At 35.6% G+C, this 13,556-nt stretch overlaps 1 protein-coding gene across 4 annotated transcripts in view; it reads right to left on the bottom strand.

The window, feature by feature from the left end:
* LOC106068909 (putative ammonium transporter 1) overlaps nucleotides 1-13,556 on the bottom strand; it is a 29,122-nt gene that overhangs the window by 8,750 nt on the left and 6,816 nt on the right. For all 4 annotated transcript variants that reach the window (XM_056044886.1, XM_056044888.1, XM_056044887.1 and 1 more), the window contains exons 2-7: nucleotides 7,222-7,344; nucleotides 6,299-6,388; nucleotides 5,986-6,213; nucleotides 4,647-4,753; nucleotides 2,965-3,102; nucleotides 1,130-1,296 (exon numbers count right to left, since the gene is read on the bottom strand). In XM_056044886.1, coding sequence (XP_055900861.1) covers nucleotides 1,130-1,296; nucleotides 2,965-3,102; nucleotides 4,647-4,753; nucleotides 5,986-6,213; nucleotides 6,299-6,388; nucleotides 7,222-7,333 — 842 coding nt within the window. In that variant the 5' untranslated portion in view covers nucleotides 7,334-7,344. The remainder of the gene's footprint in view (nucleotides 1-1,129; nucleotides 1,297-2,964; nucleotides 3,103-4,646; nucleotides 4,754-5,985; nucleotides 6,214-6,298; nucleotides 6,389-7,221; nucleotides 7,345-13,556) is intronic.

Below are 13,556 nucleotides of genomic sequence, written 5' to 3'. Positions count from 1 at the left end.
AAGCCTCAAAATTTTTAAACTGTTAAAATAAAACTAGTTTCCTCAATTAGTATTTTCAACAACTTTAATATAGAATACTCTAAAAATAGAAGTAAAATTTCATTTGACTATTCCATTATTTCCCCCTCATTATTTTAGCTTTGGAGTAGTTTGGAGACTAAATCTGAAGATAGACAACATAATAATGTTTTGGGCAACTTTGTCATTGAGATCGGGTCTATTACTTGAAAACATTACTAGGTATTTATTCTAATATGTATTATTAGGACAAGAGGGTCTCGATATCATTGCTAGGAGAAGGAACACTCTGAATTCAAACCTCTGCTTACAGCAAACATGGAGAAGGCTTAAAGAGAGAACACTGAGTAAAGAATACGAGCAGGCGACCCTTAGGCAGCCTGCAACACACAGTGCTGCACCCTGGCAGTGCCGTTTGATTGTCTAAGGACTTATCCGAAGGCTCTTCGAGCTCTAAGTTTGAAAAAAAACTGTTTGAGTATCAAACATTAAAAAAAAAACATGTACCACCGTTCTGTCTGGAAGAAACCCAAGTCAATGCCTATATAAAGCATTGCTATTTCCGACGCATGGGCTAGACATGGCCAAAGGACCGAGTTTACCGGGAGCCTCCGTCATTTTCCTATGTTGTACCAAGCTAACCGTGGGGAAGCTCGCCATTAATGTAACGGTCCCTTGAGGAAAGGAGAATGGATTATCGACAGGGTCGTTAGAGCTTTCTTTCAACTTCGTCCGTGCAATGGGCCCACTCTCGCGTACCCTTGGACACTCCAACGGGAGTTTTGTTTTGCCATTCATTTAGCCTAGTTACCCCCCTAAAGTAACCGTTTCCACACGGGCGCCACTTTGAGGTAGAATGGTAGTGCCTGCGACACCGCTGGTTCACCGTTTCCTTTGGACACTTCAGCTTCGTGGAGAGGGGAAATGCTGTGTTTCCAATGAATCCTAATACCTAGGCATTCATCTCATTTCTATTAGATAATGCTTAGTCGCTTCGTCACTGAAGGAGGCCATAGAAATCTCTAGACATTTCCATTTAAACTACTTTCAACCCACGTAATATCTATGTTCAGGTATGATAGAGACTTGAAAGTGTAAAGTCCATACTTACTTATGAATAGCCAGTGTGGTGAATGCTGCACTACTGCCTGACAACACTGAGTTGACCACGGCCAGGCTTATAATGGCACCGTCTCCAGGCTTAGAGACAGTCATATTGGAGCCACCGTTAAAAGCCATGAAACCAAAGATTAAAATAAATCCACCTAACGCTGCCAACTACAATGAAAAATAATTTTTTTGGTAATTAATAGCTGACTCAAAAGTATGGTCATAGCGTAGGTAATGTTAAAATTAAAAAAAATATAATAAAATGCTCATATCTGTATTTTCTGTGGAAAACGGCTAGATGGCATTTTTTTTATTTATTTAGTGGCACCCCGAAAATGAAAAAGCCGCTATGAATTTTGTATTGTGTGTCGGTCTGTCCATATGTATGTCCGTCCCATTTGTATGGCATTAACTAGACATGATAATCGAATGTATCTTAGATATTACAAAGATGCAACGGCTATTTTTTTTTTCTAAAAGCAAAACGTTTCATTTTTTAAAATTAAATATGCATATACAGCACATTTAAAATGAAAAAATTCAGGGGGGGATAACTTTTTTCAACGTAGGCTACTCATCGAGGGTAGCTGGAGTTCGTATCACGGTTTGAGCATATCTTTTTTTTTTCTTTTGTAAAAAGCCTTCCCACACTGGTCTACAATAAAAAAATAAAAAATAATAATTATAATAAAAATTAAATATTAACTTTAGTAGAAGCGGACAGACTCGTTTTAATGTCTTTTTTTTTTTTTACAATTCGTCTTATTAACTGGCAAATTTTTGTGGTGTCAAATAGTCAAATAGCACGGATCTCAAGAACAGATATTTTATGTTGATCTTTAGTATCTTTAGGAAAAGAATGACTAGCTAATTTCCTAGAAGTATGCAGACCAGATTTTAAAAAAAAATTGTTAATGCAGTGAGTAGACGACTTTTTTCTCCATTCTTTTAGTTTATAAAAAGGAGAAATTCGAGTTTATTTTTTTAATTTATTTATTTTTGTTTTATCTGCATCAGATAATCCATTACTTGTTCAGTTTTTAATAATATCAATTAATTGCTCTATAAGGAATGCTAAAGAAGTAGGTCAGTTGGGCCGATTAAAAAAAAAGACAATGTTACAAATATAAAATGTAGGGCATTGATTGTCTCGTGTACGTATAGATCTAGTTCATCTGTACTAAATGTAATGCATACATTAGTTGTGAGAATACACGAGAGAGAAAGAGAGAAAGAGAGAGAGAAAGAGAGAGAGACACACAGGCAAACAACATATGCATTAGGTTAATTCTGATTATTTGATGTATAAAGTGTCAAAGAAAATCTTCACCGTGGCATAATAGCAGAAGTAAAATGAAAATAGTATTGAACATTTGTTCTTATTTTGGTTCATTGATTCTTAGCAGGTCCTAGGTCCTAGGCGATTGTCATATCAGAGCCACTCGTTACCCCCTAAGGTCGCCTCTGGTGTGTCGACAGGATAATTGCTAGACAACTAATGATACCGAATGTGTAGAACATGTCATCATAGATGAATCTTGTAACATTTTGTTACAGGGTCTACACTTTGAACTCGTACTTGGCACTTTAAGTTTAAGCTGGCAAAATATTTGAATCCCTCAAAGAAATTTGATCGTTTGTTTTTAAAATTATTATAATAGACATCATATTTTTTTTTTAATGTTGCTGTTTTTTTTTCGTATCATACAAAATGGATGTAACATCAATAAAAACATTCATAACTTTCTTTTCAGCATTTTACTTTTAGTTTGAGATCTTTACATTTCATTGCGACTTTTGTGATCAAATCTCATTTACTACAAAAAATTGACTTACTGGTACAGAATGTCCTCTGATCCGAATCACTGTCCCAGTCTCCTTGTGGAATCGTCCGATTCTCGGACCAAGAAATAGAGCAGCGAAGAACGAAGCTGTACCCCCTACAACATGGACTACTCCACTGCCAGCAAAGTCCTATACATACGATGGGAACATTTAATGGTTACATTTTCTAAAAATAACAAACAAACAAACTCTAAATAAAAACAATTACAACTTGGCGCTTGGCTTCCAAACCTGGAGTCCCCAGGATCAAATCCAGATGAAGACTGGAATTTTTACTTTTGGGATCTTTAGGGCACCTGAGACCATCCAGCTGTAACTGGTACCTGACGTTGGTTGGGGAAAAGTAAAGGTAGTTGGTCATTGTGCTGCCCACATGACACACTCGTCAACTATGGGCCACAGAAACAGATGACCTTTTTTTTATGTAACTGCTGTATACTTTATATCTATCTATATCTATCTATCTATATCTATCTATCTATATCTATCATATTTCTAAGCATGGATTCTTGGGTTTGTAGCCTCCACTTGGCACTGTATTTACTTTGAACCCTGCCAGCCAGGGTCGACCTTATGCCACTGCAATATATGCGGCCGCAGTGGGTCCCACACATTCATAGGCCCCGTGCTAATTCTAGGTGTAAATTATTAAATTAAACCATTATAACTTTTATATAATAACAGGCTTTCCGCGATCTCCTGATGTTCCAGGGCGTCCTGAAAAATAGACAAAATTGCTATTTTGATGTGCCATTCGTACGCGCGATTAAAAAAAAACGGCATTGTTAGCTTTCATTTCATAAAAATTTTATTTCCAAAGACGAATGTATTTATTAATACAAAATCTTAATGTTGGCATTATGCTTATCCCTACCCAGACTGGGCTCCGCACAATCCGTTTCGTATAGGGCTCGCAATTGTTAGGGCCGGCCGTGCTGCCAGCTGTCATCTCCTGTCCACCTGCAGGAGGTATAAATAAGAAGTAAAGTTCCTCCTCTCAGACCTTGCGGTTATGTTAAGATCCTCTATTTCTTTGACCAACGTTTAACATGCAAGGTTTCATGTGGTCAGCACAAAAACCAAAGGCTTTTACTTCCCCTTATTAAAGTCAGGTACCCATTAGAGTTGGATGAATCAGGGCGTGCTAAAGCTGGCGACATTGAAAATCCCAGTCGTTTCCAAGATTCGAACCCAGGAAGCTAAGCGCTCAACAACTCAGCTAACGCGTGGTATGGCCTGAAACAAACTTTGAAATTGTTAAACAAAAAATAAGAAAACTCCCTTATTTTAGGATTTTATATTAATGTAAGTGTATTGGTTATTCCTTTAAATAAACACATTTAAACACTGTAATTTCTGTACGCACAAACTTAATACAATTTTATTGCACATATTTAGTAGTTACAACTATCTACTTCAAGAATTAAAATGTACTCGAGTTTCGTTAATTAAAGTCGAGTCAAAACTTAAAAATTTTTTCCACTCATTACAATTCCAAGACTGTTCATTAACATATCTAAACACTTTTTGGCTCTGTAATCTCACTTGACCTCAAGGTTCATCTATCTCATTAGATACTCTATTGGCTCAGCTACGTATATTGGCCATAAAAGTCATTTACCTTACAAGATACATTTTAGTATCTTAATGATAGTTCATGGTGTATGACTTACATGATAGCCTATTGTCTCATTGACCCCATTAATCTCATATGTTAACCCTTGAGTCAGCCAACCTTCAGGTGTCCAAACCCAGTGAGTGACCACAGGGTATATAAAACCTAAATAGAAAGAAAGAAAAAAAACACAATTAATAGAATATATCTTGAGTTGAGTATGCTTTTATTGTTAATGGTAAGATACGTATCAAAGAATGGACAAGGGCTGTCAATGAAAGCGACTCTCCTACTGGCAAAAGACAGAGAGGAATTGAAAAAGACGGTCAACAGATCATGCGTGGTGTCCCCACTGTCCAAAGAATTAAGGGACAGATGAAGATGAAAAGAAACGGAGGACTGGAGAGTGACTGGAGGATTGGAGGACTGGAGAGTGACTGGAGGACTGGAGAGTGACTGGAGGACTGGAGAGTGACTTCATCTAACTAGAGAGATGGACAGGTGAAGTGAAACTGTACAGAATCCTATAGTTTTTCATACACTTTATGTATTTTTATACACTGAATTTCGGGCCGGCTATAGGCCGACTTTATCGATTGCTCCAAATTGGGGCCCGTGTCTGGCAGGGGTTCGCAAATTACATTTAGCATATAACAATCAGGCATGGCTTTTGTTACAGGCTTTTAAAGATGTAGGACATATTTAATGTATCTTACGATAAACGAAACTTTAGTTGACGCGCTGGCGCCTATAGCGTTTGATATACTCTCTATGCACGTTGAATCAATGCATATTTATAAACAAGAAAATATTTTTTTCAAAATACCTTTAAAGAAACAACAAAGATCATTTAAGAGGAAGAACAGCAAATTCACTGCCATCTCTAAAAACTGCAGCGTTTAACTCCCTTATTCTAAATCTAACAAATACAATTAGTTGCCACTAATTGAACAATTAATAATAATTTTGATTGATTCATGTAACGTTATAAGATAAGAATAATTATTCAAAATTTCAACTTGATCCGACAGTGAAAAGTGGGAGAAAAAACGTATAAAAAATGTGCCCCAGACAGACAGACAGACAGACGAAGTAAGTTAATATAAGCTTGGAAAATAAACGTTATATTCAAGTTTGTTAAAGAAAAAAGTCTGTTCAAGTTAATTTAAAGTTGTATACTTAGAACTTACTAGGCCTACACCAGTGTAGTTGTACTGGAGGTCTGAAGCAATAAACCAACGACCGTCCAACAACTATATTTCGTTGAATAAGCTTTCACCCATGATCTGTCGTTTACTGTATATAACCGTATCATATTGAAAAGATCGAGTACCCTTTTTTTTTTAAACTAAGTTCCTTTTAGATTAATATAAACATTTATTTTCAAAAATTGTTACCTGCTAGAACAGTGCTGTATATGACATAGGCGACAAATTCACACCTTTCGGCCACAGCTCCAGACACGATGGATGATGCGGTAGCAGCGAACACAAACTCAAAGAAGAACAAGGCCAGCTTGCTGTCCGGCAGCTCTGACGTAGCGAAATGACGCCAGCCAATGAAACCGTTCCCCTCACCGAAAGCGAATCCGAACCCGACGGTCCAGTAAGCGATTCCAGAGATGACTGTAAAAAGAAATAACATACAACGATTTTGGGAATTACCACACGATCAGATTTAGGTCATCTAGCTAGGTCATTGCATACTTACAAGGATCCAGTAGGTTCTTGATCAAAATGTTACTTGTGTTTTTACTTCGGACGCTGCCTGCTTCTAGGAAAGCGAAGCCGCACTGCATCACTACATAGAAATGGCACAAAAAAGCACACGTATTAACTAATAGCATCAGAGTTACATCATTTAATCATTTTAAATAGGCCCTATATGTTCAAATAGTTGTATCTTCATTTACCTTTTTTTTTAGATTATACTAACAACAACCGGAAAAGGAGTATGGTTATATCAACTCTATGTGTGTGTCTGTCTGGTAAAAAGCTTGGAACACATTGTTTCTCCCACACCCATTTTCGGATCAAGTTGAAACTTTGCAAAAGTAATCATTGGCGAAGACAATAAACGAATCAATAAAAATATTAACTAATTAGTCAATTAAATACTGGTAATTTATTATTTTGTTTAATGCCGACAAAGGAAATCAATCCTTCAGTATTCTTAGAAACAGCTAAATATGTGGGGTCTTGTCCTCTTAGATATTTGCACACGATGTTTGTTTCCAAGCCCATCTTTGGATCAAGTTAAAACTTTAAACACTTATGTATGGTACCTACAAAACTATGAATCAATAAAAACATTTAACCAATTAGTCAATTAACTATTTTGGTAATTAATTATTTTGTTTCATATAAAAAAGGGTAATAACTACTACATTATTGAGATATATATTTGTAAATGTGAAGCTCTTCCCTTTCGATAAGCTTTTTTTTAAAAACATTTTCATATTTGCTTTTTTTTTCCTCTAGTGCGCATGGATGAGCATTTGAGAGGCGAATCTATTAACATTTATTTTGAATCATGACAGGTGGATTTTTATTTTCAAATCCACATGTTTCATTCTGATTGTGCATGTTGTCTCATATTTGATAAAAACAGTAATTTATCATAAAAGTACTTACGCAGAACCATGTTTCCCATTATCAGCAGAAAGACTTGATCTAATGTCTCTTGAAATGATGCCAGGCTCTCAGCGACTGGGTCACTTGTAGCTGTATTGTTCATGCCCGCCATGTTGAAAGAACCTTTAAAGATGAGACAGGACACGAATATAGACATAACCTCTAATCATATTATCAGCCGATGGAGAGGTGAAGCCTGGACTCGTATAGATCTCTAAGACCCTGAACACTGCATAGATTTTCAACAGCGACGCTGCTCCAGATGTTCCCATTTAGAAAAATTCTTCAAGGATTATAATGAATCTAGTTTTAAGTACACAATACCAGACAATGGCTTTGACAATGAATAAATATTAACAATTGAATTTTTAGAGTGATATTTATGACATCTGGCTATGTTGATTACAAAGATTTAAAATCAAAAATAATTATGTTGAATTAAATAAATTAAGTTATTAAAACTTGGGTTTGTTGATTGTTCCAGATCCATTATCGAAACACCTTTCTGTTGTTATATTCATGTATCGTAATGTGTGTTATAGTGTTGTTATACAACTGAAACATGGAGAAAAAGAATGTTAGAGTGTAATTATGTTGTGGTAAAAACACATTCTGATTTATGTGGTCATGATAATTTAGTAGCGCTGTTAAAATCAATTCGTATCTCATCTTATAAAATACACATGTTACTTCCAAAAAGAAGATGATTACGTTCTTTGCGTCATGCATCTAGTCATGCATGTTAACCAATGACTTCAAATCGTAGGTTTTCAAGGCTGGCTCATTCTCACTCCATGCTCTAATAGCAGTAGGGAAGGAGCATATGGAACGACGAATGTGCCTTTATCTTTGTGTCTTTCTGAGTATTTTATTGTTTTCTGAAAGCGAAAAATCTATTTTTTTAAATCGTTTATGCAAGCAGTTTTTTTCATAAAAATACACCACTTTTACAACTATTCACTATTAATAGTAACAGTAAAGGAGATCACTATTCCGTATTTTTAACACATTTAAGCAAACGGTTTTAGATTTTTTGTCAAAAAATTATTTCGTTTTACATTTATATTGCTAAGTTAAGTAAGTTCTGTCATACTAACTACTACATTTACACAACAAAAATGTTTACTTTTTTTTTAAAGAAATCTATTTAGTATGCATATAAGTTGAACATAATTTAAAACAACAATTAATAAGTAGTTTTTCATATTATCGCGTGAACTGCAGTTATATTGCATAACTACAACACTGAACTAAAATAATTTTTTTAAGGAATTTTATTCTTCTTGAGGAATAAGAGATTGACTTTTTACAAAACAATTAGATATTCATTATAAGACATCAGTTAGGCCAGGTTGACATCTAACTTCACATTCAGTTTCACCTATCCTTTGGTCTGCTGGACCGCTAGGGTACCACACAAGATCTGTCAACCTTCTTTCTCCATTCTTCTCTGTCATTTGTCTTTGATAGAATTTCATTCTGTTTTTGTTTTTTTTTGTTGTTTTTTTTTAATATTGAAACCTGCCTTTTTTACCTGCCTGGGGGACCACTTAGGGGGCCGATTTTGAGTTTGTGTTTCCACACAAACTGTCCTTGTGACCCTGTTAGTTATAAAGTACGTGTGTACTTCTTAAGCAACATATCTCTTGCAATCAATGGAAAACAAAGTTCCAAAAAAACCAATTTCATAAGTAATTTGTATTGAGTGCAACTAAATCTGTGTAAACTCTTGACAAACTATTATTTCCCCATTAACCGTTACACCATTAGCATATATTCTAAGACATACACACATATACATTTTTTTCCCTTGATTTATGATCCATTTCAAAATTCTTACTAGACTTTTTGTATCCTCCCTCTCCCACAATGTCAGTTCATCCTATCTTTAAAAATCAATATAACAAAGAATGCAAATTGTTGGGGGTTTTTTTATACACCTTTTTTTCTAGCCTTCAAAACTGAAGAGCGCTTGTTACGTCATGTTTTTAATTGAAACATTTCCGTCCAAGATGAACGAGATTAAATGTTAATTACACTCTCGTTGAGAAGCAAGGTAAACAAGGCGCACTTACTGATGGGAGTCCAGACACATTCAATTGACAATACATTATAAAGACACTCAAAGAATGAAGCTTGCATTGTTATCCTCTCGTGGCGTACGCTTAGTGAGACAATTGCTGTGCAGACAGTCAATTGTCATTTCGTTAGCGTTATAGTTTTGTTTATTGTTTATTTGTTCTGTCTATAGTTCTGTTAAGAAAATGTCAATTTAACCTTACCCCACCCCGAACTGCTGGTTAGCTTGCTATGTGTAAACAAACAAACAAAAAACACGGAAAAAATGTGATTTATCTCGGAAAATGTATCATTAAAATAGATTTTAAAAATCTACTTTTTACAAAGCTTATATCAACTCTGTCTGTTTGTCTGTCTGGTACAAATTTTGAACAAGTTATTTCTCCGACAAACATTCTTGGATCACTTAGCCCAATTATACTCTGGCAAAGACAATACATGAATCAATAACAAAAAATAACTAATTAGTTAATGAATTACTTGCAATTAATAATTTTTGTCTGATACAAACAAGGGAAATAAATCTTTCCGTATTCACAGATATCTTAGAACTAGATAATTGTACACGTCATTTCCGCCATACCCATTCTCGGATCAAATCATGACTTTAAACACTTATTTGTTGTAACTAACAAAACTTGAATCAGTTAAACATTAACTAATTAAGGTGAACAAGTGAAGTCATACTAGATTTCATTTTCTTTAGACCAATACAAATTGTCTTATCTTATCTTATCTTACGAACTCCATATTTTTTCTTAACAAATCGATGAGACTCTATAGAGACGTATTGTAGCGTCGGCAGTTTTTAGCTCAGATCCCAGTCACAACCAAGAGAAAACAAGCAATAAGCAAAACTTAGCTCAGGGAAAGAACTCCGCATTTACAAATCTTCTGAATAATACATAAGTCATTTCCTTTATACGATTTCAAAATAAAAGAAAAACTTAATTACAATATTTAATTGACTGATTGTTAATTTTTTTTTTTTTAATTGATTCCTATTTTGTTAGAAAAAAAGAAATGATTGTTTAAAGTTTTAACTTGATCTGAAAATGGTGTGGGAGAAATAATAAGTACATATTTAGCTATAGCTGTCAATATTGAAGGATTAATTTTCCTTGTTGGTATCAAACAAATTAATTTTAGCAGCCAGTAATTATTTGATTAATTGGTTAATTTTCTTTGTATTCCTTCACTTGTTGTATTTCCCAATAAATAATTTTGCAAAGTTTCAACTTGGTTCCAAAATGGGTGTCATAGTTTTACAAGCCATACACAGATCATGTCAACCTTTACAAGCAACCTTTTCATTTCAGTTTTCCACTTTACATTTTTTATATTAGCCTGATAAGAACAGATACTACACTTTGATTGTTTGTTGTTGTTTTTTTTTTAGAACTTAAAAAAATCAACAACAAAGAATAGTCTAGTAAAATCGTGAATTAAAAAAAAATATGTATGCAATACTTGTAAGAATCATATTTGACGTGAACTATGTGAATAATATAGTGTTCTTTACCGCTAACAAACGCAGACGGCGAAAAAAAAAACTAAATCGACCATTATGCTTGCCCTGGATGTGGCAAAATATGTAGGTCACAGCTTGGACTGCGCAGCCACGGGAAATACTGCATTCCTCACTAATCTTCTGGTGAGGTGCCACGTGACCGCTGCATGACAGATTGTGAAAGCAAATAATTTAAATGATGACGAAAAATAATTAACCTAATGAACTCTCAATGGTCAACTGGCTAGTGTTTTGTTTGCAAGTAAAAAAAACAAAAACAGCTCAGCTTTCACTGGGATTCGAACCTGAGACCCTAATTTCGGAGGCCGTAGCCAACATGCAACCAAATCTATATATATATAATTCTACTCTTCCCTCAAGAGTTTGGACGAGAAGAAAAAGTAAAGGAAAGTTCACTCTCTTATTTCTGTGGATAGTCACCCCACGAAAAAAAAAACAAGCTGGAGGGGAGGAGAAGAAGTGGGAATTCACACGTCGTTACGGATGGCTGCCTGTCCGCTCTTATTCCTCTTCGTCCTGCGGGAGGTTTGGCCTAGGATGTAAACTCTCTTCAACTCTGAAGGAACATCCGAAACATTTTACAAACACTAAATAGCAGCGCAGGACTTAACGATTAAGACCAAGAAGTCATGGAAAGAGATTAAGTAATCTACTATGTATATTTACAGTTCACTAAATAGCAGGGCCGGATTTAACCATTGTGGGGCCCTATGCGAAACGGATTTCGCGGGGCCAAGTTTGGGTAGGGAAGCGGATAATAAGTGAAATTTAAGAATTTGTATCAGAAAATAAATTCGTCTGTGCATTTGATTCATTCTTTACTACGTACAGAATTACTTTACGAGCCCTGCGTGTAGCAAAATTATACATTATATCATAAAAATTCTGTTTCCTATATAGATCACGTTAAATAGCAAAGAATTACCAAATGTTTTAAATCTATCTTTGAGAATTGTTTACCTAAAGTAATTCTTTAGTTTGAGGCTCGAGAAGCTTCTTTCACCAGATTACACAATTACGGCTAATGCATAATGCCGTTTTTATTTATCGCGCGTAGGATTGGCGTTTTCCATATTAAAAATGGCACCCCAAAATGACAATTTTTGTCTAAATATTTCCGTATATTTTAAGGACTTAATCGTATATTTTGCAATTTCTGGAGATTTCCAGGAGCTCCTGGTAAATCGACAGGAGGGCGCGGGAAATCTTTTTTAAGCTATAAAATGGTTTATTTAATAATTTATACCACCTTGAATTAGCGCGGGTCCTATGAAAGTGCTGGGACCACTGCGGTCGCATAGGTTGCAGTGGCCTAAGGCCGGCCCTGCAAAATAGCAGTGTATGCCACGCCGCCGGTCGACTAGTAATAACAATAATAAACTCGGGTCAGCTATTTCAAACTTTTCTAACATGCGCCGTCAATTCCATGGGGGTTAATGACGAGAACACGTATTTATTTTTCAAAGGAGATTTGTGTGTGTGTGTGTGTGCGTGTGTGTGTGTGTGTGTGTTTGCGTGTGTGTGTGTGTGTGTGCGTGCGTGCACCGCACAGTCGTGTCTCTGGGCACGCAACGATTTACGGGTGGAGTATTCCTTTCAACCTTGACCCCGGGGCTTAGCATACGTGTGGACGGCTTTGCTTTGAGGTCACCAGTCCTCGTTTGGGTCACATGGTATCTCGAGTCTCGCTACAGAATGCGTTTTTTTTTCTTTGAGTGCTAACAGGTTAAGCAGGGTAGGCTACTGTCCAAAAAAAAAACCCCACAAAACAACACCTTTAGCGTCTTGTTGAAGGCTAATTATAAATCTAGATGCATTTTTCCCCCCAGTCGACTTACTCCAGTACTATTTATTATCCTATTTTGATTTATCAAAAGAAAAGGTATGAACTAGAACGGGGAAATTCATATTATAAACTTAGTAACAGGAAGACAACATGAGAAACAAATTGAATAACTTTATGGCGGACCGCCAAACATTTTTAATACGGAATTGAAAAAAAAACAAACAGATAGGTTCGACTCGATGGTCACGCTAAAGAGGGTATAAATTTAGAAAAAAAAGTCTGTAATTTATAAGATAAGAAAATATATTGAGTATTTTAAAATGTCGGCCTGTACGTTTTTAGTTGTTGTTTTTTTTTTTATCTTATGGTTCTTGCACATTCAACAAAACATTTCTGTACAGTAAATTGTAAAATATTGTCTGTAAAGTCTGCATAAAAAAAATAGTATTTTTTTACACAAATTGTTTTTAAAAAATAGACAATAATATGAACTAGTGTCATTAATTTTTTTTTCTTTCGATGTTGGCATTGTCAGCCGAAAAAATCCGATGTAGCAATTCTTAATTGTTGATGCACACGTGATGCTAGAACAGCGGTTCTCAACCTTTTAGGCTCGGCGACCCCTTTTCATAATACCCCACTCTGCCGCGACCCTCCCCCCCCCTCACACACATACAGCAATAGAAGAATTGACAATAACAATCCATATTTTCGATGGTCTTAGACGACCCCTGGCAAATCGTCAATCGACCCCCAAGCGGTTCGCGACCCACAGTATGAGAACCCCTGTTCTAGAACAAAGCTTTTTTCTTGCGCAAGTTTAACATTGAAAATATTTGTAGGCTACAAACATTGGGTGCAAGCTAATGGGACAATCACCCGTGCTGCAAACATCTTCTCGTTAGTAATTATTACAGAAGTTAAGCACATTACAAGTTT

The sequence above is a fragment of the Biomphalaria glabrata genome, chromosome 10 (assembly GCF_947242115.1).
Source record: "Biomphalaria glabrata chromosome 10, xgBioGlab47.1, whole genome shotgun sequence".
NCBI classification, from domain to species: Eukaryota; Metazoa; Mollusca; class Gastropoda; family Planorbidae; genus Biomphalaria; species Biomphalaria glabrata.
The sequence above is the reverse complement of the archived record's forward strand: the minus strand, read 5'-3'. Positions and strand labels throughout refer to the sequence as shown.